Here is a 27,076-nt window from a genome sequence, read left to right as displayed (position 1 = left end):
CTTGAAGATGGGGTGGCATTTAAACTCTTTGATTGGTTCAGTCTTTTGCCGGCCTGTTTCTTAAATAAATAAATAAAAAGGTTCTGCACTCCCAGGTGAAAGACATACTATTAAATGTATCAAAAATGTACTTGGATATGTTTTTAGAACAATTCAAATATAATATGCATTTTTAATACATTTAATAGTACGTCCTTTTCACGTGGGCTTGTTTTCCAATAACTTTTATTCAATGTCATATTCGGTGTGTGCTTTTCAGTAAAACAGGTATAAGTTAACTACAGGTGGATAAAAAATGGCTCTTTCATAGCATTTCACTGATCTAGCATTTATTATAATGTATCTGTCAAGAGATTATGTATGCTGCTGTACTTTTTTAATGTAATGTGTATGATATAATGTATATGATATAGTACATTAAAGTTTCCTAGATTGTCTCTTAACATTTATATTTAATAATTTTGCACTTTTCACAATTTTGAATACTGAAAAAAACTGCTTTATAATATACTAGTAGTGTAATACTAATGGATTTCTAATATACTGAAATGCTATTAAAATGTTCTTGAAGTGCTTCACAATTATTTATTAAAAATATATTTTAAATTGCACGATATGTACTTAGAGTTGTTCCATTTTAGCACTATTTAATATTAAAATATATTGCAAATAGCTTAACATTGATCTTAAAATGCATTTAATATACTCTAAGTTGTTTCAAAATAATACATTTAATATGCACTTAGTATAGTATAATTTAAATATTTTTATTTTCGCCTTCTTCCCATTGTGCATCCTGGGGCCATGTGTTCCTCAGGTGAGCCAGACAAACACCCGGCCAGCCACGTGATGTGAAAGAAAGTGTGATTCCTCAGACCAGGCCGCCTTCTTCCATTGCTCCGTGGTCCAGTTCTGATGCTCACGTGCCACTGTTGGAGATGCTCTGACCCAGTCCTCTAGCCGTCACAATCTGGCCCTTGTCAAACTCACTCAAATCCTTACGCTTGCCCATTTTTCCTGCTTCTAACACATCAACTTTGAGGACAAATTGTTCACTTGCTGCCTAATATATCCCACCCACTAACAGGAGCCGTGATGAAGAGATCATCAGTGTTATTCACTTCACCTGTCATGGTATATGAATTATATATTAAGTTACAATGGACAGGGAGTGCAGAATTATTAGGCAAGTTGTATTTTTGAGGATTGATTTTATTATTGAACAACAACCATGTTCTCAATGAACACAAAAAACTCATTAATATCAAAGCTGAATATTTTTGGAAGTTTTAGTTTTTAGTTTTAGCTATTTTAGGGGGATATCTGTGTGTGCAGGTGACTATTACTGTGCATAATTATTAGGCAACTTAACAAAAAACTAATTTATACCCATTTATACCCATATACCCAAAAAGCAAACAAAAACAAATCAGTGACCAATATAGCCACCTTTCTTTGCTAGGACACTCAAAAGCCTGCCATCCATGGATTCTGTCAGTGTTTTGATCTGTTCACCATCAACATTGCGTGCAGCAGCAACCACAGCCTCCCAGACACTGTTCAGAGAGGTGTACTGTTTTCCCTCCTTGTAAATCGCACATTTGATGATGGACCACAGGTTCTCAATGGGGTTCAGATCAGGTGAACAAGGAGGCCATATCATTAGATTTTCTTCTTTTATACCCTTTCTTGCCAGCCACGCTGTGGAGTACTTGGACGCGTGTGATGGAGCATTGTCCTGCATGAAAATCATGTTTTTCTTGAAGGATGCAGACTTCTTCCTGTACCACTGCTTGAAGAAGGTGTCTTCCAGAAACTGGCAGTAGGACTGGTAGTTGAGCTTGACTCCATCCTCAACCCGAAAAGGCCCCACAAGCTCATCTTTGATGATACCAGCCCAAACCAGTACTCCACCTCCACCTTGCTGGCGTCTGAGTCGGACTGGAGCTCTCTGCCCTTTACCAATCCAGCCACGGGCCCATCCATCTGGCCCATCAAGACTCACTCTCATTTCATCAGTCCATAAAACCTTAGAAAAATCAGTCTTGAGATATTTCTTGGCCCAGTCTTGACGTTTCAGCTTGTGTGTCTTGTTCAGTGGTGGTCGACTTTCTCCCTTTCTTACCTTGGCCATGTCTCTGAGTATTGCACACCTTGTGCTTTTGGGCACTCCAGTGATGTTGCAGCTCTGAAATATGGCCAAACTGGTGGCAAGTGGCATCTTGGCAGCTGCACGCTTGACTTTTCTCAGTTCACGGGCAGTTATTTTGTGCCTTGGTTTTTTCACACGCTTCTTGCGACCCTGTTGACTATTTTGAATGAAACGCTTGATTGTTCGATGATCACGCTTCAGAAGCTTGGCTATTTTCAGACTGCTGCATCCCTCTGCAATATATCTCACTATTTTTGACTTTTCTGAGCCTGTCAAGTCCTTCTTTTGACCCATTTTGCCAAAGGAAAGGAAGTTGCCTAATAATTATGCACACCTGATATAGGGTGTTGATGTCATTAGACCACACCCCTTCTCATTACAGAGATGCACATCACCTAATATGCTTAGTTGGTAGTAGGCTTTCCAGCCTATACAGCTTGGAGTAAGACAACATGCATAACGAGGATGATGTGGTCAAAATACTCATTTGCCTAATAATTCTGCACTCCCTGTAAATGTATTAAAGAGGGGGTGAAACACTCAGTTTCAGTCAATCTCATGTCAATCTTGAGTACCTATAGAGTAGTATTGCATCCTTCATATCTCCGAAAAGTCTTTAGTTTTATTATATTTATAAAAGAAATATGGGCTGTACCGAGTCTTTCCGGAAAAAACCGAGCGCCTGGAGGCGTATCGTGTGGGCGGAGCTAAAGAATGACGAGTGCAAAGCGGTGACGTCCTCAAGCGTGGAGAAACCCATCTATCTCAGCTAATACAGATAATGATCCAGAATCATTCGGAGGCTGAAATAAATTGAACAGGAGAAACGGCAACAGCAGGACGTCCGTCTCTGTGGTATGGACTGTATTTAGTGGCCTGTCAACATTTGTGTGTGTTTACTCGCAGTTTATGAGGACATGATTCGGTTTATGGACTATTGTATGCGACTAAACCTTAGCAGTAGCAAGCAAAACGGTTTTGCACGTCAGACTAGTGTAACGTTTTACAGAGAACAACAATGGAGTAACCGTTAGCGCATTTGAATGACGAAGCACGCGATCGTGTCGTTTACTGATGTTTACTCACGCGACGATAGCCGAGGCTTGGGCGGTATCCAAATTTTGATACCGTCAAACCTCCTCCCTATTTTACCTCGGTATACGGTATTACCGTGAATAATTAAAACATTATGATGTAAGGCTCAGACAGCGTCAACAAACTGTTGGCTTGGCTTATATATATATATATAGGCCTATATTTTTATTTTATTTTTTACATTTGAACCCCTGCCCCTGAGAAACTCTCTGCACGTTTTATGCTTACCGTTATGAGACAATTGTCAGACAATTGACATTTTTTTTTTGTGAGTCCCATGTCCACTTGATTTTTGTGGAGTTCATGCTTATTGCTTACATTGCCAGCTGTGTGACAAAAGGCTTCGGCAATATTACAGCATAGTCCGAGGGTGCGCTCGGTTTTTCATCCACGCAGCAGTGAGTGGATGGTGGTTTCGGATATGCGCCCTTAGGTTCAAGGTATTTCCATCTCTCGCGGTCATCTTTTTGTTGCACAATTTGCAAATTGCCTCGTCTGTATTTACCGTCAAAATCCAAAATACTTCCAAACTGCAGAAGTTGTGTTCTTTTTCGAGACCGAATAACTCAGTGCCCGACTCGCCGTCTTTTCCCCCCTCTCTCTCTCTCTCTCTCTCATCCACGCTGTCACAACAACGCATACACATATTTAGGCATTTAATAAATAAATAGTATTTAATATGTAAATAGTTTAATTAGTTCAACTTATTAAATATTTAATAATTAATTGTTGATCAGCAATATGTAAGTTGATCTGTTTTTTTTTTTGACGGTTTGACGGTATTGAAACTGATACCGTTGCTATTTTTAGATCCCGCGGTATACCATTTTACCGTATTACCGCCCAAGCCTAGCCGACAGCACAGACATTTGAAGCAGTTTTACTCACCGGCTGCTTCCAAAGCAGGACCGAACCTTTATCGCTGGGACCGCTCCGTCAAAAACACACTTCTTTGGTATGATTTGGTGAAGTCCTGACAGCAGTGACCGTGGAAATCCACTTTTGCGTCGCGACTGAAGCGATGTTAGGAAGCTTCCCGTCATTTCTGCGTTCAAATCGGTTCAAATGCAGCGCTGCCTTCCCAGAATGCTGTGCTGAAGCGCTGAAGTCGCTCGACGTCACCCATAGGAATAAAGTGGAGCGCGGCGCCTGGATCGACTGGATCTGCACCTGAGTGTTTATGGGCGTGCATTTCCTCTCTCTAGTCGCGCGCGCACCCTACCGGGAGAAGAGCCCGTACGGCCCATACAAGGACCTTCCGCTCCATTAACGTCAAGCGGACCCATACTCGAAAAAAACTCTCCGAAACTTGTGAGAAACCGGAAGGAGTATTTTTGACACAGAAATACTCCATCAAACGTCCAACATTAGTTTTTGAAACTGTCTATGTTTAGGATGGGAATCTAAGTCTTTAACAGTGTAAAAAGCTCAGTATGCATGAAACAGCATTTCACCGCCCCGCCCCATTAAATGTTTTTTTCTAGAAAATAATGTATTTTGACATGTAATGTTTCTCCAGTATCTTGAACTCTTGTCACTGTATAAAGATAACCATGGGTTAAATATCTCATCCCCCTTCCTCTGACTGAAGCGTCCGTCTTATGATTTCTATTATGAGCCACTCACTGCAAACCGTGTCACACACTGACGCTTTTATTTCTTTTAAATTCATTAAACTGCATCTCTATCCATGTTGGGACGCCGATGCTTTAACTTTAGTTTTCAAGACCCAGAGTGCAGTTTGTCAGACTGAAGAAACACAATGTCTCGTTTACTGATAAACGATTTAAAACAAAACAAATGTACAAAATGTTACATGTGTCTGATGCCATTAATGTAATCCAATAGGGATTGGGTAAAAACGTTTGGCCCAAGCACACACAATGAGAAAACAGTTCATCAAACCAAAGTGTTTTCTACATAATTTACCACGGGCCAGTTTCTCATCAGAAGAAGCCATGTTAAAAAAAATCCTCAGTCCTCAAAAGTGAGAGGAAATATGATCAGAAAGCCAGTTTCTTCATCAGCAGGTAAACCCTGGAGTCCACCTCAAAACCGTGCAAGTTATTGGCATCTCCCTGAAGACGCATCAGCAGACCTCCATAAGACACGTACGCCGATCTGCGCACACACACACAAATGTTACAAAACATCATGCATGAATCCATTATGTAACATTATAATTCATTTCAATAAGAAAATGTGCATGTATTGCACTCACAATGAAAAAATGTCCCAACTAATATTCATAATAAAGCCGGCACTCACAGTCGCGTGGCCGCTTCTGTTGAGGTTTCATCGCCTTCGATCCTGTAAACCTTTCCATACATGACATAATCAAACTGATCCGCCCTGCAGAACAACACACACACACACACCGGATATTAACATTAAAACAGCTGAGAATACAGTGTGATTTATTCCTGTGATCAGAGCTGAATTTATCATCATTACTCCAGTCTTCAGTGTCACATGATCCTTCACTAATCACTCTCATATGAGGATCTGATGATCCAACACACATTTATGATTATTAACCACTTATTACCATATCTTAATACCAGCAAACAGAGCCAGTGATGACGTGTTTACTGGCGTGAGGGCGGGGCAACCTGTCATTCACATGAGATCCACCAATAGAGACAGAGCGTATTTAGGCCACGCCCACCCCAATACTTTGTAATGCTCCTTGTCATTTCGGACTTCTTTTTTATTTTTTTATTTTTTTTATTTTGCTTTTTTTAACATGAACATAAGTCAGAAATTAAGTGTTAGCAGTGACATGTTTTAAAAAAATTTCCCAACAAAATATAATCCCACAAAAAAAACAAAAAAAAACCAATACAAAATAGCACATATAACAGGAAAGTAAATAACAAATACTCAGATCATTAAAAAGATAGGTTACAGTGGAGAGTAGAGCTGGGACAACGCGTCGACGTCATCGATGACGTCGACGCAAAAAATACGTCGACGCAAAATATGCGCGTCGATTCGTCAGACTCAAAATAAAGATGGCGGCGCCGGAGAGTAGTAGCAACCATAGATGTACATAATAAAGTATATTATGTAATTAAGTATATTATTTATTATGTATATCTATGGTAGCAACACGAGTGGCTCCTCAGACTTTCAGAAGTGCAAGGCTTGCGGGTTGGCTACAGTCTATGGTGTTGGCGCGCGGTGCGCACAGAGCATCACAGGCATGCGTTGTCACGGCTACATAAACAAATTTCTGCACACAGGAAGACAGATGTTTTGGTAATATTTGATGTATTTTAATCACAAAAACAAACGTTTGCATCAAGTGAAAGCATCGGGCACATTGGCTACGTTACCTACATAATAAGCTGTTTTAAATTTAAAATGTTCAATGTCTAATCGCGCTGATGTGACCGAGGGTATCCATCCTCTAAGTGAGCAGTTTCATCCCAGGGCTATTCCGGTTTTAAACGGAGTATTGGCGCCCGTAATGCACTCTACATAACTGTTTTCACTGTCATGCCGCGGATGCGCGTGCCGTTTCTGTTGCGGGTCAGCCAACAGAATAGAACAATAGGCGCTGCTGCTGCTATTGATGCGGAGGGAAGCCCTATTCCTAATGTTAAACATAAATAGCCCACTGATACAGCAAAGAAAACGTCGGCAGTAGCCACATATCTGGTATTGACGGCAAAATAGGCTTCAGAATATTTCGTTCTGTATTGACAGATGCAATATTTCAAAATCGATAATTGACGTTTTTTATTATTACCATTAGGCCTATATCTGCATTTATGTAAACCTACAGACTTTCAAACATGAAAATGTAATTTAATATATGTAATATAATATGTATTCGTGTCAAAATGATATATAAACATCTTTTCCTATTCTATTTTAACTGGAGACGCTCCCAACACACGTGAAAAATAGGCGCTCTTCTATTTCCAGCATGCACGCGTTTTCCGCGCGTCACAGGCAGTGTGCAAACTCCGACCTGTTAACATGGGAGCCGAAACAAAAACGGACACGCCACGCAGCCGAGACGCTCACGCTTGCAGTGTGTCCCCTGATTTGATTAACCAACTTGTTGATATTTAATCGATGGGCATAGCCTGTAGGCTGAGTTGCATACATAGAAAAATCGTATAATATGTTTCTTTGTTGTAGGTTAATACTTATTTATTTGTGTGTGTGTACGTGTGTGTGTGTGTGTGTGTGTGTGTGTGTGTGTGTACTTTATGTTTTGAAGGTTTTATTGAATGCATTGTATAGTCTTACTTTGGAATTTTAAGAGCAATAAACCTATATTGCAATGTTAAGGAATTCGTTTTTTCATTCAGATAATTAAATCAACATGTATAAATTGCTATTAGGCAATTAATGGGAGATAATCGGTAATCGAATCGAATCGTAACCGAATCGGACAGGAAAAATTAATCGTTAGATTAATCGATGCATCGAAAAAATAATCGCTAGATTAATCGTTTAAAAAATAATCGTTTATCCCAGCCCTAGTGGAGAGATGAAATAAACAGAGTTTAGACTTTACAGGAATAGTATGTTACAACACTGAGGTAAAGGTCATATCTGGAGGAGGTTCATCCTCTTTTTATGATACGTTCTCATTTAGGGAAAGAAAGGGACCCCACATTTTCATAAACTTTACTGGTGTGAGGGCGGGGGATTCTACACCCAGAAGCCATAGCTAAGCGGCACCATTGCAACTGTTGTCGAGATATATGTATGTCCTCCGGTATAATACCCAACATACACAAGGCGGGATTTTTACACAATGACAGGTTGAAAATATTATTAACAAACTGCACAACTTTCTCCCACATTTCCTCTACCATGTCACATTCATATAACATATGAACCATAGTTCCTGTATCTTTGTTACACCGCCAGCATAGTGCAGTATCCCTTAGATTAAGTCTAGCCAATCTGCTAGGAGTCCAGTAGCATCTGTTAAGAATTTTATAATTGACCAGCTGGGATTGAGTTTCACGAACATTTTTATGCCATTTTAATATAGTCTGATTCCATGTTTCTTCCTTGATCATCCCTCCTAAATCTCTTTCCCAAGACATTTTAAGACCAATTAAATTAGGTGCATTAGCATCTCTAATATAGGCATAGAAACCTGAGGCCCCCCCCCTTTTTTGTTGCCAATAGAAGTAGACAGAAGTTGTACATCCGTTGGTGGGTCAGGACCATCTTTAAGGGTTGCATGGAGGCAGTGTCTTATTTGGAGGTATTTCCAAAAGTCTGTGATCAATAGTTTGTATATTTGTTTCAAGCGATTAAATGAGACCCATTTCAGACTTCTTAATAAAAAAACTGAATAATGGCTAAACGCTGATATGTGACAAGGTGTGCGGCAAACAAGCTAAAAAACATAAAACTACGTTTTTTAACTCTGTCGACCCAAAAAAAAGAGCATTTAAGGAGACAAAAGCGGATACGGGTATTAAGACGTGAAGCTTTCGCAGGAAGAATGGGTCAATTTTGGGATCCTGACACTCAGTATGTCTACGTGTGCAGTAAACATTCAGTCAAATATCTAATGTCAGTTATATATATGATATTTCCTGTCGCTGATTACTTTCCTCTGCAGTGGGCGTAGTTCTCACTGTAATATAACATGCACTTTTATGTCTTTAAACGCTGTTTTTTTTTGGGTCAACAGCTTATAAAAACTTCTGGGTTTATGAGCTTGTTTTCTGTACACCTAGTCAAATATCAGCTTTTAGACATTGTTAGTTTTTTTTGTTACAAGTCAGAGATAACAAGGAGGCCGCCTCACGCAATATAAAGTCAATGGAGACGTTGGTTTGTAGCCCCCGGTAGGCGTGGCTTTCCGATTTTGACCCGTGTCGCTCTGTCTCTATAGCAAACCAAAGCCATCGAATTAATTCCCCACAGACACAATCAAGCCCCACCCCTACAGTTGTTCTTGTTTGAGAAATGCTTCATTCGATATACGGCACAAGAGAAGAAAAGAAGAGTGCACCTTCTGTTTGAAGCGCACTTTTAGGCTTTAGATTTGGCTTAAATATATAAAAACATATGTCCAGTGTGTCAGTGAAGAGCGCCTCTGTGATCGGGATTAAACACTGCTCCGTCTGAAAGACTGAGTTTGAGTCGCTTTAACCTGCGTTTGACCGTCAGACGTCTTCACAAACTACTGATGCCAAGCGCTCATAAACCTGTTCCACAAAAGACGCCGTTTAATAACATGCTTTTCCTCACTTCATACCGTCAGTCGAGTGTTTGAAATGTCCTGATGTGGCTTATCATCACAGAATGAGGCAGATCATTCATTATAATATAATATTCTATATAAGTTGATTAGCATTGCATTATAATACACTTTATTCTTATGAAAATACCCGAGAAGGCTTGAACTCAAATATATTGCCGCAGTCGTGTTTATTGTCTTCATGTTTAATCAAAGTGTTTCTTTCTTCCTTATATTCAGCTACAGCGCAAGCTTCACATTAGGGATTTCCATAGACAGTAAAAGAAATGGACACAGCGACCCCATTGACGTCAACGGCGAAATAATGAAGTCAACCTAGGGGCACTCACTTCCTGATGGCTGAGTGAACTGCGCAGGCTCAGACTGAGCTTGAGGACGTAGATGTGACGTGAGCCTCCTGTCTGACAGCTGTAGGTCTTCTAGTAGTTGTGGAAAGTGAAATCTGAATCCCGTTGTTTAAATATTTTCTCCCGTTGCTTTTGGCTCACTATGGGCTTCTCCCCATTCTTCCCTCTTGACTTTATCAGACTTTATGTCTCCACGTCCCCCAGACTGCCTCATAGACAGTAGAAGATTGCCTGCGAGCGTCTCCTCAGGTCTATACGGTAATTTCTCAACTGTGCGACAGAGTCGCGTTGGTTATGACGCAATCGTTAGCCTATTTTTACAAAAACAGCTTCTACATAATACGATACATTCATGATAGTGTAAGATACAAGGTAACGGAGCCTTTTATGCATTGTCGAGTTTCTTTAGAAATAAACACTGGACAAATGGAGTCTTTAAACGCCTCAGATGTAAAGTTATTCACTGTCAAAGTGACTCAAAAATGAATGGGAGTCAATGGGATGCTAACAGCAGGTGATGGCTTGGTTAGCAATGGCAGCCCCTATGGGAGGAACGCTTTCCGAGCGCTAGATTACCCCCTTGGGGATTTCCTGCAAACTTTATATTGCTGCGTCCCAATTCGCCTACTTATACTACGTCCTAAAAGTATGTACTCTTTTTGTGAAGAAAAGGTATATACTTTTGAGTGTGTAGCAGAAAAGTATGCAAGCTTCGGGACATACTACTTCGCCATCTTTAACGGACTCTGTCGCTTAGTTACGTGCATCCCGTCACCGTTTATCTGCCCTGTCAATCATCGTCAGATTCGTCACAGTTCAAATCCTTCACATTCAGTTTAATCTCCTGCCGTAAGAGAGAAATGTAGCCGCTCGTTGATCTGCCATGTGTGGGTCTTTGTGGGTCAGAGACTCTCCTCATGTGTTTGCAGTTTAAATATAAGGATGCATTTAAAAGTTAATGGCCAAACGTGTCATTAGAAAAGTTCTCAATGCTGCTGCAGGTGAAATATAATGTGGACAACACTGAATAAATATATTTTTGTCAGGTTAAATATTGATAGTTGGTCACTCAAACCCCTTTATCTAAACTTCTCTACTTAACCGTCGAACTCGCACATCCGTCATGTTTGTAGTTTTTTAACGCTTTTTATCCGCGTTTGTAGTTCTAATCGAATCCTCGTCCAACTCGCAATGGGTTGTGGGCAATATCAGCCGTTAGAGTGCCCATCGATCCATACTGTGAATTCGGACCGGAAATAGTAAACCATCCGGGAATCTTTGGAATACTCTTTTCAACATACTACGATTTGGGACATACTAATTCTATTTTCGAATACTATTTAGGATGGATAGTATGCGAATTGGGACGCAGGGTATGACTTCTCTCTGAGGCGTATGTGGTATTTGTGCTCGAGGGCGCCCTCTGGCCTCCAGGATGAATGAATCATGAGTGTCATTAGTGCTCAGTAATGCTCACTACATCCTATTATGGGTAAAAATTAGGGATGCACGATATTGGATTTTTGCCGATATGCCGATATTTTTCAGCTCATTTTGGTCGATGCCGATACCGATGCCGATATATGTTTATTTTTTCCCTTTGTTTGGAAACAACACCATTTTGGGCAAAAACTATTTTTTTTCATTCTGGTTTCAGATTTCTGAGGTCTCCTTAATAAAAGGATTCTTGTTGAAGATAAATAAATGTTAATAAAGTTCTTTTTATGATAAGAGTATATTAAAAGCTCTGAAAATAACAATAATAAAGTCAGTAATTTTTCACCCCAGATGCAGCTGTAACCTAAATATTGTATTTTTGGATTTAGCGTTTGTGCACATGAAGTGGGGGTGGCATGACATCCATTGATGCTGTCTTTTAATTCTACAATTATTGTAGAGCTCCTTGGATTATTTTTCATCATCCACTTCGTAAAATTTTATTACAGATTAATACACTGTATATAAAAGTATTTAATTTACAAGTGTCATGCTTGTGATTTATGTGACATCATTACTGATTTGTTTATTCAGAACAAGAAGTAACTTCAATGTATTTGTGTATTCTACTTTTCATTGTATTAGTGTAACAACAGCGCACCCACTACATGTATAAATATATAGCGGTCTAGCTGGAGGGCACTAGGACCTGGAGGAGCTTCTGCTGCTGTGGAGGCTGCCGCACGCGCTAGAGAGTGGGGAGACGCGATTGGGCTTGTTTTGTTGTGAAAACGTGGCAAATCTGCTGCTGACGGTCACGTCCTTCTGTACGTGCATTCAGAAATTCAAGGCAGCATTTAAAAACAGTCAATATAAATCACTGTACATGCAATGTATTTTCTTGTTTTCACTTGAAGAATGACTGCAGTGCTGACATGGTCTTATCGCTGTAGCACTCCTTGCACACGTGAGTTATTGCAGGCGCATATCAACACGTTATCATATCGGCAAGGCATATCGGCATAATGTTTTCATATCGACCGATGCCGATTTTTATATTTTAAGCGTTTATCGGCCGATTCCAATGTCGTGCCGATAATATCGTGCATCCCTAGTAAAAATAAGGCAAAATAATACTTCTCTCTGAAGAAATGTATATTGATATCACAGATTTATATAATATCTTTTAATAAATCCTTAGACCTTTCTAATGATTAAGATGTTTTATAGTCATAGCCTTCCTGCATGTTAACACCCTGCAGTTTTCAGTGAAATATAAATATTATAATAATTTTTTTTATTGTGTTATAGTTTTAGTGTCCCTAACTTTGCATTTATAATTAATAAATGTTAATTTAGTTGCATTTTTTTATATTAAAAAATTGCATATATACGCCATAAGCACATGATTACCTAGACGGCCTGTCATCTTGAGGGTTGTATTCGCCGTCATCCGGCGTGCCGTCCTCATACAGCGTGCTGGCGATCACCAGTCTGAACTTATCACCTGAGGAAATAAATAATATGTGTGTGTGTGTGTATAAATCTCTACAGAAATAACAGTGACATGACGACAATATGAAAAGGAGACTGAACATGACCGACTCACCGAGATCCACAGGATAGATCTGGATGTTCACATCAAGGATCAGGTCCATTTTGAAAGACTCACTTTCACAGTGAAGACGGGATACTAATAACAACAACACATTTATCATTGTAATGAAATTATATTAATAAAAATTACACAGCGGTTCCTTCTGGTTCTGTAATCTGATTGGCTGAGAGCTTGATCGAATGTCACACACACATTACAAATCCACCATCGTTTTACAAATACTCCTGTCGGTGTTTCACGAAATGCAGTTTAAGAGGTTTTTTAGGTGAGAATGTAGTTATTTAGACCTCAAATATGCAACTCGTATATAAACATAGTGCTTATTTTACAATTAGCTTAGAAAATTCCCAAAATGTTGGGCATTGATCCCGAAGTCAAACTGTTGTTTTCAATTCTTGTTTTTTTTAAATGAAATTGATGGAGGAAACTCATCTCAGAGTGGCCGCAGGATATATAAAGTATCCTTCTCTGAAGGTTTATTTGTAAATCATTTAAATAACTTGCTTTTAAAATGTAATTACGGATGCTCCTGAAATGGGCCATAGCCCAGCAGTAAATGCCATTTAAAGCATATTATATAAGAAGCATTTATTGCATGGTTAAAACTACATTGCATGTCTTAAAGGCATGTGCACAGTTAAGTTAGGGTGCGTTCACACTTGTAGTTCGGTTCGTTTGGTCCGGACCAAAAAACAAAACATATAGTCCTGGTCTGCTTAGCGTTCACACTGACATTTTTAACAGCGAACCGAAGGTTACCGAACCAAAGGCTCAGGGAGACGCTCACAACCTGATTGGTCGGCTTGTATGACGTATAGGAGCTGCTTACCGAACATTCAGAACAACGCTGTGTGCTGATTAAACGCCATCATTTTATGCGTGTACATATGGCATTATTTTACCCGCTGAGAACTCATGAAGAGCTCATAAAATGTTCAAAACATCGAAAACAGCAGCAGGATTTCCTCCGTTGTGCAGAAAAGAGACGGCCGTTCTGTCGTCTGTACCTGCTAATAATGGCCAACGGGTCCTTTGATGAGAAGCACCAGGTTTGCTTTTTGTGCGTTTTTTCTACCATTTTCGAAACATGCTCATCACACCAAATATTGATGAGGCACCTCCTCGTTGCTCCACGTTTGCCCTCTGAAGCTATTCAGTTTGGTAACACCTATCGTTTATTCGTTGGTTTACATGTCTTTGGTCCGTGTTGCGTTCATATATCAATCGAACCGCACCAGAGTTGGTTTGGAAGCGGATCGAGACCCGTCTCTTTAGCGCTCTCGGTCCGCTTGTTTGGTGCGCTCCAGGGTTCGGATGGCAGCGTTCACATATGTTCAAATGAACCGCACTAACCGAGCAATCGCACCAGGGTTCATTTTAATCCAACCAAACATGACAAGTGTGAACCAGGGATGGAAATTAACTTTTATGTCCACCGGCCACTGTGGCTGGTGGATTTCAAAATCTACCAGCCACTCAATGTTTTAACCAGCCACTTTCTTGTTTTTAACCGATAATGTGTAACTGCACGTGAAAAATTAATACTACAAGCTCTACAATACTTAAGCAGTTTATTTAATCTCAAGTCTCAATGAAATACTGACATTTTCTCTTATACACACACAAGCCATTAACTGATATACATTTTATTAAATGAGTAGGGCTCTGTGCGCTCTTTTTTTTTTTTTTTTTTTTTACCTGGATGTGGCATTTGGATGATTTGTGGTCTTTTATGGCTTCCAGTTTTAGGTTTTTAGTCCCAACAATGAAACTACTAGTTTTGGCATCTTCTGAAGCGTGTTGACGACACACCGAGCAGAACATTGTCAGTAGAGATGCACCGAAATAAAAATTATTGGCTGAAACCGAAATTAAGAAATTATGCCAATTATCCATTGCATTTATGGCTAATGCTGTGACTGTGTAACTTTACTAAAAAAATCAAGGCTTTACAATTCCATTAATTAATATTAAAGTTTCAAGTAATAAATCAATTACAAATTATGCAAATATTTATTTAGCACATTGCAACATCAAACAGTATAAAATAAAATTCAAACTAAAATGTGTTTTGTTCTTGACCTCACTCATGTGTACATTAAATAATAATGTATTGTCCTACTGGCCTGCAGAAAGGTACAGAAATTGAATAAAGTAATCAAATGTAAAATAACTGCATATTTAACTGTTTAAATTAAAGATTAATCCTTATTAAACTTACGAAAACTATTCAATCAAGAGCAGAGCGTGATGTCCTTTTGTTTGGCATTAAACAGAGCAGTAAAGGCTACTGCCCCTTTAAGACCTAATAGAAGGATATGCTCGTCTTTCTCGACTCTATACAGTCCTCTTAAGGTATATATAGACTATGTCTGCTTGGACACTCATCAAGATGGACATGTTGACATACTTTTTGTGTGAGTTTGTCCGTTTAAGCGCAAGACTTGAAAAATAACTCAATATTTGCGCGCTGTGAGACGAGTGCGCGCTTTCGGATGATGCACAGTGACGGATCTTCTCTCAGCGTGCGCGAGTTCTTATTCGCGCCTTCTGGCACTACATCTGGGAAATGATGGCGAAAACGACTGGTCATTTCTCTATGGGTCATTTCCGGACATACGGCCGCACTCGCATGCATTGAACAAAGTTTACAAAGAGGGGAAACAGCATGCTATTTTTATTTACCCGCCACAGTGGCCGGTAGGTGAAGAGAGTTTACCCGCCACAGCTCAAAATCACCCGCATTTGGCTGGTGGCGGGTGCTAATTTCCATCCCTGGTGTGAACGCACCCTTAAATGACAGTTTACTAAAGTACTTTTGCACAGAATGTATGAGGCAATTAACCGCAATGATCTAAGAGTCCGCAGTTTGATCAACAGGAGGCTCTGGGCCATTCATCTGGGTGATTTTCCTTTCAGAATTATCACTGGATTATAGAAAGAAACAACATTTAAAAATTAAAATAAGACCCTCACATCTGCCGCTACCGCGCTCAAAGCCTACTGTTGTGGCCAACATAACCGTTTCACAATTTGAACTAAAATGGTGGCGTTTTTGGGTGCGAAATGTGGTAAACTCGTCCACAATGCAGGATCACAGAGGGAAACGATGACTATAAACAGCATTAACCTAAGGCAGCGGTTCCCAAACTGGGGTGCGCAGACTGACCACCGGGGGTGCGCGAGAGAATGTTTGTAATGGCAGAAAATTGTCTCTTTTTTCTTTTACGCATCTAACTTGGATAAAATTCACATGTCAGAGTATTATTGATAAATACTAATTTCACATTACAAGCTGTAGTAAATTATAGTAAATCATATTTTCATTTCATTTTACAAGCTCGTCTGCGTCAAAGCCCTGCCCTTTTCATATTAGGTCGAAAGAAAAGTGCGTTTTTTCACAAAGTGAGCACATTCTCTGCAGTCCGATCGCGATTCACTTCAAGCTCATTCTAATAATTAACACCATCACCGCTTACAGTACATGTGTTTTATTGAACTAAATACATTACAATCGGCTAAAACTAATACGCAGGTAACTTTTCTGAACAAAAGCGCTCGAGTCCGTGTTTCTCTCACTGTTTACGTGAATCGCGGCACAGTTCGGCGCTCACACACACCAAATACCGGCATTTCAATGGGGAATGCGCAGCTCTTAAAGGGGCCACACTATACTCCTACTCGTCTACTATGGACCTCCTCCAGGCATGGTGTGGTAGCTAAACTAAGCATTTCATATTTGGCAGCTGTTTTAGGATTAAAATGTTAAACTACCGATAAAAATAATCAGGCAAACTAATAAACCTTTGTTTAATTTATAATGTGATTTAATGTGATAATTAACTATAATGTCAATGTGAGAGGACAAGAAACATTAATGAATATGTTTTCTGCAGATAAAAAAAATATTCTAACTATAAATTTATGTTTTGTTGAATGCATTAGGAGGGGAAGAGACATTGCAAAATAAGAAGTGATGGAGATGAGGAGAGAGCAGGAATTGACCAATAATTTACTGCCCACTGACTTAGTATTAAAGGGATCCCCTGGTGTTGAGACATGTATGGCTTAATATAACATAAATGATGTCTCTTACTGAATTATGTAGTAGAAAACCCATGAAAGATCGACGTTATTTAAAAAATCGATTTTATATTTGGACCATGGGCGGCGCCATTTTGTTTGTGTTCTAGGTTGATGACGTAGAGTGGTTGAACTCCTCAATCAGCTGGCGTTACCCGTAGCTATTTTTACCACAACGCAACTCGAAAATTGTTTCAGAGTTAAACAAAACCAATGAATTGCTTTGTAATTGTACTTAAAACACACTCAAACATACATGTGCACACAAACTCACCTACACAAGTCACAAACAGATCGGCGGGCGGGCACACGACAGGCTCTGTCTCAATCGAGATGTTGGGCTGCTCAGTCTCCACGACAGGGGCTGAATCTGAAATCGACCCCCTATACCCTTAAATAGGGCATTATTTGAAGGGACGGCCATTTGTAGTGTTGTCCGACATCATAGGGACATGTTCGAGTGCAGTCATTCAGTCTCACGTTCACCGCAATAACGAGTGTACAGCCGATTTACAACAGCTGTCCGACTTCACGCACTTGATCGTCTTCATTCACTCCTTCAAGTTGTATTAGTGAACTAAAGTAGGGAATGTTATTTGTGTCTTAAAAGTGAAAGTTTAAAGATTGAGGTTAATTCACTGAGCTTGTGCTCAAACTTTAATGCACAAACCAATCCCATGCATCATCACCAAAACATCCTGCCTCTCTTCCTCACATACGTTACCCTATCCCATCATCCTACCTAGATATTTCCCTCTGCTGGTCACATTAGGCATTACAGTTAATCTACTGCATATCAACAGTCTATCTATGATATCAACACAGGGAATAGTGATGTATGCGCGCACGCAGTACGTGTGTGTGTGTGTGTGTGTGTGTGTGTGTGTGTGTGTGTGTGTGTGCCGATCTGTTGGGGTGTGTGAGTCTGTGTGAGAGAGAGAGTTTGTGTGCACATGTATGTTTGAGTGCGTGAAGTCGGACAGCTGTTTGTAAATCGGCTGTACACTCGTTATTGCAGTGGAACGTGAGACTGAATGACTGCACTCGAACATGTCCACTATGATGTCGGACAACACTACAAATGGCCGTCCCTTCAAATAATGCCCTATTTCAGGGTATAGGGTCGATTTCAGATTCAGCCCCTGTCGTGGAGACTGAGCAGCCCAACATCTCGATTGAAACAGAGCCTGTCGTGTGCCCGCCCGCCGATCTGTTTGTGACTTGTGTAGGTGAGTTTGTGTGCACATGTATGTTTGAGTGTGTTTTAAGTACAATTACAAAGGAATTCATTGGTTTTGTTTAACTCTGAAACAATTTTCGAGTTGCGTTGTGGTAAAAATAGCTACGGGTAACGCCAGCTGATTGAGGAGTTCAACCACTCTACGTCATCAACCTAGAACGCAAACAAAATGGCGCCGCCCATGGTCCAAATATAAAATCGATTTTTTAAATAACGTCGATCTTTCATGGGTTTTCTACTACATAATTCAGTAAGAGACATCATTTATGTTATATTAAGCCATACAAGTCTCAACACCAGGGGATCCCTTTAAAGCTATTTCTCATCATTTGTTTGCCTTTCAAATGTCTTAGAACGCTCATAAGTAGATCAGAAAATTTAAAAAAATATGCCCCCGAACACCCCTAACTCTATGCTGTATATATATTACAACCGAAATGTTGATTTGTGTCTTATATACAGAGGATTTTTGTATTTAGTTATTGCTATTAAAAATTTGATGTTTAACCGAAATAAGGTGGTGGGGGTGCTTGACAGGTATCAAACATTAGAAAGGGTTGTGTGCTACAAAATGTTTGGGAACCACTGACCTAAGGGAACCAAAGGTAGGACAATAATCAGAGATAGGTGTTCATATATGGCTTTATTTAAACGTTTCAGCGAGGCATACTGTCAAACTAAGTAGTTAGCATTACGTTCTAGTGACGTTTAAATTAATGCTAAACTCTGCTGAACTGGAAAGGGCTCTTAAAGAGGATTTGAATTGACTCTCGATTCCCAATGCCTTGCATTTACATTAAAATATACATTAAAAAGTCAATAAAATTAAGTTAACAATAAAATAAAATAAGGTAAACCGTTAAATCTTTGGACTTATTTTTTCCCCTAAACTTTAATGTTTTTATGTTCAGTATCAAATATTAAAGTAATATTTACTTTACATAATAAAATATTGGCATTCAAATCAAACAAATAAACTAAAATATACTTAAATCTAGATTCTTGAATTACTTTATTAATCCATTTTTTTATGTGTATGCACTAGCTGTCTATAATTCAGATGTGTTTAATGTTTTTAAAAGAGGCACTTCTGCATTTATGTGATTAAAATACAGTAAAAAAACAGTAAAATATATTTATAGCAAAATAACGATCTTCTATTTTAATACATGTTAAAATGTAATTTATTCCTGTGATCAAAGCTGAATTTATCATCATTAATCCAGTCTTCAGTGCCACATGATCCTTCACTAATCACTCATCATGCTCATTTATGATTATTATCTGTGTTGAAAACAGTCGTGCTGCTTTATATTCACGTGGAAACTGTGATACATTACTATTTAACAATTTAGGGTAAAATTATATTCAATAAGGACACATTAAATTGCTCAAAAATGACAGTAAAAATGTTACACATGATTTCTATGTCAGTTAAATGCAGTTTTTTTTACTTTTGTTCTAGATCCTGCAAAATAAAATGTAAGTATCTGTTTTGTTTCATAAAAATATGAAGTGACTTTACAAAAACATAACATATGACAGCCAGTGTAATAGCACGCTAATAAGCTAAAGTAAGCTTACTAAAGCAGTAAATATTAAAGTCATATTCTCACCTCTGTCAAACTTTTTCCCATCCGGATCAATATCCTTCACATCAAAGATGTCCTCGAACAGAATGCCAGCCATCTGCACTCACTCGACACGACGCGTTACTCTGAGGAAACACAAACAGCGACACATTTAACACGCTTCATCTCAAACTATCAATCCATCACATGTCAATGCTTCATAAAGACCGGCTCTCGCGGTTTAAATGACCGCTTTCTGCAGACATGACATACTTTCTCCAGATATAGTGTGCGTGAGATCGCTCCCGTTAAAAACCGGAGAGGAAAACTGTACAAATAAACAACTTTCTTTTTCATTCAACACAAATATGAAACATGCCGCGAAACAACGTGCTTCACCTCCGGCCACGTGATTTACTACTACATCCGGGTCACGGCACGACGGCCAAATATTTATATTTTACAGTATAATTTAAAGTAAAATTATATAATTTCCATAATTTTACTTTGCTCTAAAATATAAATATCATACTATCGTAGTAATTCCGTTGATTTAACTTGTTTTTAATAAATGCGCTGATGTTTTGTATGAATTAATATTTGCCTGCATATTATTTAGACGCAAAAAAATATATATAGTCTGTGTTTCCTCGCATTTAATAATATATTTGAGTAAACATATGAATACACACGATCCTATTTACATAAATAGAGCAATACATAACTAAGAATAAATAATTATAACGGATTACGTATAACTTCTTTTTAGGAGGCTTGTAAGACATTATACAAACTCATACTCAAAGAAACAATCTAATAATTCGCTCTTTTGAAACTCTCCATCATCAAGAAAAACACAAATGACTACATTTTATCTCACGTAAAACTACAAATGTTTTACAACACACCTTTCCGGCAGCTGTTGTTCCGTCGCGGTTGTTAGGAGAAAGCGTCTTCCTCATGGTTACGGCGACAGTTAGCCAAACAGCTTCTGTTTACCCCGCGGAAATCATCTTTAATAGCACATATATCTCGACAGATTTGACATAAAACACATCAGATATGCTGAGAGACGGTTGTACGGTAAAATTTTCTCAGTGAGGTGAGTTATATTATATTTAATCTGTAAACTGGCTATCAAACGAGCACGCCAGCTAACGTACGTTAACTGTAAATATGTGATATACGTTATAAATGTGTATTCTGCTCATGATTATACACGGATACATATGCGTAGTGTTTTCAGCAGAACATATATAAGTCGTTTTGGCTTAATTCTGCGTTTATTTCGCCTCGAGCTGAAGGCTGTCCGCCAGTTTCTTTTTTTGTAAAGCAGATGATGTGTTTAGATGGTTTAGTGTCGTTTTAATTCAAGTTAAACACACTCTGGCCTTTATTATTTCGTTTTTAGCAATGCCATCTTCGCGTTGAGATGTAATATGTTCTGTATGCTCTTTATTTACGTGTGTGTGTGTGTGTGTGTGTGTGTGTGTTTAGGTAGTGTCTCAATGAGCCGCAGAAAGTCTCACAGGATGGGTGAGAATCTGGCCAGTGAGAGTGATCTGCTGTCAATCATCAACGAGGTGGCTTTACAGCTCAGTATCAGTTCATGTAATATTTCACAAATATGAACATATAATGACAGATATTGTAATAATTGACAGTATCTGAAGTTTGGTGAGTTTGAAGAGACTGCGAGAGTGTTTGAGAAGGAAGTGAGGCGCAAAGGAAAGCCTGCCCTCAGAAGTGCTGGAGCGCCGGGCCGAGACTCCAGAACCATCAGCGTTCATGTGAGACACACACACACACACACACACACACACACACACACACACACACACACACACACACACACACACACACACACACACACACACACACACACACACACACACACACACACACATATCAAACACTGACACACACACACATCAAACACTGATACACACACATCAAACACTGATACACGCACACACAAACACTGATGCACACACAAACACTGATACACACACAAATACTGATACACACACATCTAACACTGATACATACACACACAAATACTGATACATACTTAAATACTGATACACACACATCTAACACTGATACATACACACAAACACTGATACACACACAAACACTGATACACACACATCTAACACTGATACACACACATCTAACACTGATACACACGCATCTAACACTGATGCACACACATCTAACACTGATACACACACATCTAACACTGATGCACACTCATCTAACACTGATGCACACACATCTAACACTGATACACACTCATCTAACACTGATACACACACATCTAACACTGATACACACATCTAACACTGATGCACACACATCTAACACTGATACACACACATCTAACACTGATGCACACACATCTAACACTGATGCACAAACATCTAACACTGATACACACGCATCTAACACTGATGCACACGCATCTAACACTGATACACACGCATCTAACACTGATACACACACATCTAACACTGATACACACGCATCTAACACTGATACACACGCATCTAACACTGATACATACACAAATACTGATACACACGCATCTAACACTGATACACACGCATCTAACACTGATACACACACATCTAACACTGATACACACTCATCTAACACTGATGCACACGCATCTAACACTGATACACACGCATCTAACACTGATACACACGCATCTAACACTGATACACACGCATCTAACACTGATACACACGCATCTAACACTGATACACACACATCTAACACTGATGCACACACATCTAACACTGATGCACACACATCTAACACTGATACACACGCATCTAACACTGATACACACGCATCTAACACTGATACACACACATCTAACACTGATACACACGCATCTAACACTGATACACACGCATCTAACACTGATACACACGCATCTAACACTGATACACACTCATCTAACACTGATGCACACGCATCTAACACTGATACACACGCATCTAACACTGATACACACGCATCTAACACTGATGCACACACATCTAACACTGATGCACACACATCTAACACTGATGCACACACATCTAACACTGATACACACACAAACACTGATACACACACATCTAACACTGATACACACACAAACACTGATACACACACATCTAACACTGATACACACACAAACACTGATACACACACATCAAACACTGATGCACACACATCTAACACTGATGCACACACATCTAACACTGATGCACACACATCTAACACTGATACACACACAAACACTGATACACACACATCAAACACTGATACACACACATCTAACACTGATGCACACACATCTAACACTGATACACACACATCTAACACTGATACACACACAAACACTGATACACACACATCAAACACTGATACACACACATCGAACACTGATGCACACTCATCTAACACTGATACACACACATCTAACACTGATACACACACAAACACTGATACACACACATCAAACACTGATACACACACATCGAACACTGATACACACACATCAAACACTGATACACACACATCGAACACTGATGCACACACATCTAACACTGATACACACAAACACTGATACACACACAAACACTGATACACACACATACACTGATACACACACATCTAACACTGATGCACACGCATCTAACACTGATACACACACATCTAACACTGATACACACACAAACACTGATACACACACATCAAACACTGATACACACACATCAAACACTGATACACACACATCGAACACTGATACACACACAAACACTGATACACACACAAACACTGATACACACACATACACTGATACACACACATCTAACACTGATGCACACGCATCTAACACTGATGCACACACATCTAACACTGATACACACACAAACACTGATACACACACATCAAACACTGATACACACACATCGAACACTGATGCACACACATCTAACACTGATACACACACAAACACTGATACACACACAAACACTGATACACACACATACACTGATACACACACATCTAACACTGATGCACACACATCTAACACTGATACACACACAAACACTGATACACACACATCTAACACTGATACACACACATCTAACACTGATACACACACATACACTGATACACACACATCTAACACTGATGCACACACAAACACTGATACACACACATCTAACACTGATACACACACAAACACTGATACACACACATCTAACACTGATACACACACAAACACTGATACACACACATCTAACACTGATACACACACATCTAACACTGATACACACACATACACTGATACACACACATCTAACACTGATGCACACACATCTAACACTGATACACACACATCTAACACTGATACACACACAAACACTGATACACACACATCTAACACTGATACACACACATCTAACACTGATACACACACAAACACTGATACACACACATCTAACACTGATACACACACAAACACTGATACACACACATCTAACACTGATACACACACATCTAACACTGATACACACACATCGAACACTGATGCACACACATCTAACACTGACACACACAAACACTGATACACACACAAACACTGATACACACACATACACTGATACACACACATCAAACACTGATACACACACATCTAACACTGATACACACACACACACACACACACACACACACACACACACACACACACACACACACACACACAACACCACCTGTCATTCATTTTACAGAGCATTTATTGTTTCTGGCCATTACCATTTTGAGAGTAAAAGTTGAGAAGTGACTGAAGTGTATTTTTCTGTTTAATAACTAAAGTGAGTTCATGATTTGATGATGACTTTGTTCTTCTGTTTGCTATAGGAGGATTTTCTCAGCTCATTTAATGACGGAGACTATAAGGTGTTCTCTGAGATGTGGGCTAAAAATATTCCTCCAGAGATCCGGGACTTCGATCCGGCGGCACAGAAACTGGAATTCTACTTACAAATTCACTTCACAATATACCCTCTGAAATCTCCTGTGGGAAGCCACGTAAGTGCACTGCACTGTGGGTAATGGTCCTAAAGTCAGCGTTTCACTGGATAGACATATGACGAGTGTACTCAGTGTGGCCAACAGATGTCCCCAGAAAACTAAATGTTCAAGCAAGCCTCTGGTTTACTCTAATGCATGACTTTAGTCAATCAGTGTTTAAGTGCCATTGTGTTGGCTTTCAGTCAAGATGCAAGTATTTTTTTGTAATGTAAACACTGCAAATCGTACATTATGAAACATTTACTAGACAAGTCAAATTTATTGTCTTGTTTTGGGAAGAAATAACTCAAAATTAAGAGAGTTTTTGCTTAAATTCAGACAGATAAGATTATTTTTCTTACCCCACTGGCAGATTATTTAGCTTATTTTAAGCAAACACTCTTAAAGCTACACTGTAACTTTTTTAATTTATTCTTAGCAAAAAACACTTAGTTCTTTCAAAATATATGTGCTCATTAATGTATATATTTAATTCTTTCAAGTAATAAAGTATTCTCGTAAGTTTATAATATGCCATTGAAAATACATACGGGTGAGGGTTCGAATGCCGGTCGCCATGTTGCTCCTCCATCTTGAAAGTACATTAGCCAAAGAGGGACATACCCGTAAACTCAAGCTTCGCCTTTCGTGCTTTAACACTCGATGGCACCGTGGCACCGACTCAATCATCTCCCCAGTTCACTAGTCAGGGCACTGATCAGGGAGTCAGCCCATTGACTTATGTCCTGATCAGTGCCCTGACTAGTGAACTGGGGAGATGATATCCCAGTGTCGAATGTGAAGAGGGGGATTGCCATGTTAATCTTGGACTAAATCGGCCACCGTAGGGGTTAAAACGAAATCACATTTGAGAGGAACAGAAACTATTATTTCACTGAATGGTCATATACCCTTTCACCGCCAGATGGGGGAAAATATCACGGTGTAGCTTTAATTTTGAGTTATTTCTTCCCAAAACAAGACAATAAATTTTACTTGTCTAGTAAATGTTGCTTAAAGGGTTAGTTCCCCCAAAAATGAAATGTCTGTCATTAACTCCTCTCCCTAATGTCGTTCCACACCCGTAAGACCTCCGTTCATCTTCACACACAGTTTAAGATATTTTATATTTAGTCCGAGAGCGTATGCAAGTGTATGCACACTATACTGTCCATGTCCAGAAAGGGAATAAAAACATCATCACAGTAGTCCATATGAGACATCAGTGGGTTAATTAGAGTCTCTTGAAGCGTCCAAACAGAGGTGGACAAAGTACACAACTCTATTACTTGAGTAAAAGTAAAAGTACTACAGGTCAAATATTACTCCGTTACAAGTGAAAGTTGTAAAAACAGATTTTTACTCAAGTAAAAGTACAGAAGTATTTGTTTTCAAAAGTACTTAAGTACCAAAGTAAATTTCCTTTTTTATGTCGCCGCATTATTTTATTATTGTTGTATGAATGCTCATTATGCCATCGTGGTTTAAGCCATTCAGTGACGCTCCATCTGACATACTAGCATACGACTAACTTAAACTCATTTAAATACTTGTATATAAGTTACAAAGCTCTTAATAAAGCTGCTGTCACTTTAAGGCCGAACGCACGGATCCAATACACTGATACACATCTGATATTCTCCCAACTTTACTCTTCTCTTTCTCCCAGACGTTTATATTTTTAATATTTTATAAGACATCAAGTGTATGCCAACTAAACTAATCTTGATTTTTTTTAAACTGAAACATACTTTCAAAGTATGGCTATGGGTGCACACACTGGCCCTCATTTATCAAAAGTGCGTACACCAAATTTCCAGCGTACACCTTGCGTACACCCAAACCCACGGTGACTTTGAGATTTATCAATATGGACGTTGGCGTACGGCTCGCTCAAATCCTACGCCAGCTCAGGAGGTGGTGTACGCACGTTTGAGTTAGTGGGAAAATGCGCAGAAAAACAATTCCTAACACCACAAAACGCACTGACAAGATATGCTATATGACCCACTGTTAAAAACCACAACAACAACATTCAGTGTTTATTTTTGTGCAACATGAACGTCAATGTTTAATTTGTGTGACTTTACCAAAGCGTTTGATTTGTAGGCATATGTATTGCTCCAGTCGCGAGCCTGTGCGCTTTATCTGACGGTTCAGGCCCGCCTGGCCCGGCAGCTGCGCACGGACTGGGACTAAAATAA

The 27,076-nt window shown here is 39.2% G+C and overlaps 2 protein-coding genes across 3 annotated transcripts in view; one reads left to right on the top strand and one right to left on the bottom strand.

Moving 5' to 3' along the window:
* Positions 1-4,871: 4,871 nt before the first annotated feature.
* Positions 4,872-20,204, bottom strand: polr2h (RNA polymerase II, I and III subunit H). The gene is made up of 6 exons (XM_067414931.1): positions 20,064-20,204; positions 19,836-19,936; positions 12,888-12,971; positions 12,692-12,785; positions 5,516-5,599; positions 4,872-5,368 (listed from the first exon to the last, which is right to left on the bottom strand). Exons 2-6 carry the CDS (start codon positions 19,906-19,908, stop codon positions 5,251-5,253), a joined length of 453 nt encoding a protein of 150 aa, XP_067271032.1. The 5' UTR covers positions 19,909-19,936; positions 20,064-20,204; the 3' UTR covers positions 4,872-5,250.
* A 524-nt stretch (positions 20,205-20,728) lies between these two features.
* Positions 20,729-27,076, top strand: part of LOC137040624 (lisH domain-containing protein ARMC9) — a 65,364-nt gene continuing 59,016 nt past the window's right edge. For both annotated transcript variants that reach the window (XM_067416402.1, XM_067416401.1), the window contains exons 1-4: positions 20,729-20,892; positions 21,288-21,373; positions 21,455-21,580; positions 24,720-24,890. In XM_067416402.1, the coding sequence (XP_067272503.1) occupies positions 21,299-21,373; positions 21,455-21,580; positions 24,720-24,890 (372 nt within the window). In that variant the 5' untranslated portion in view covers positions 20,729-20,892; positions 21,288-21,298. The remainder of the gene's footprint in view (positions 20,893-21,287; positions 21,374-21,454; positions 21,581-24,719; positions 24,891-27,076) is intronic.

Source organism: Pseudorasbora parva, chromosome 14, assembly GCF_024679245.1.
Source record: "Pseudorasbora parva isolate DD20220531a chromosome 14, ASM2467924v1, whole genome shotgun sequence".
NCBI classification, from domain to species: domain Eukaryota; kingdom Metazoa; phylum Chordata; class Actinopteri; order Cypriniformes; family Gobionidae; genus Pseudorasbora; species Pseudorasbora parva.
The sequence above is the reverse complement of the archived record's forward strand: the minus strand, read 5'-3'. Positions and strand labels throughout refer to the sequence as shown.

What these genes read in the sequence shown, in the direction of transcription:
- polr2h (XM_067414931.1), bottom strand. Translation starts at nt 19,908, where the DNA reads ATGGCTGGCATTCTGTTCGAGGACATCTTTGATGTGAAGGATATTGAT. An exon ending in GATCTATCCTGTGGATCTCG is followed by an intron (nt 12,786 to 12,887) that starts GTGAGTCGGTCA and finishes TTATTTCCTCAG; the next exon opens with GTGATAAGTTCAGACTGGTG. An exon ending in ACAGAAGCGGCCACGCGACT is followed by an intron (nt 5,369 to 5,515) that starts GTGAGTGCCGGC and finishes GTGTGTGCGCAG; the next exon opens with ATCGGCGTACGTGTCTTATG.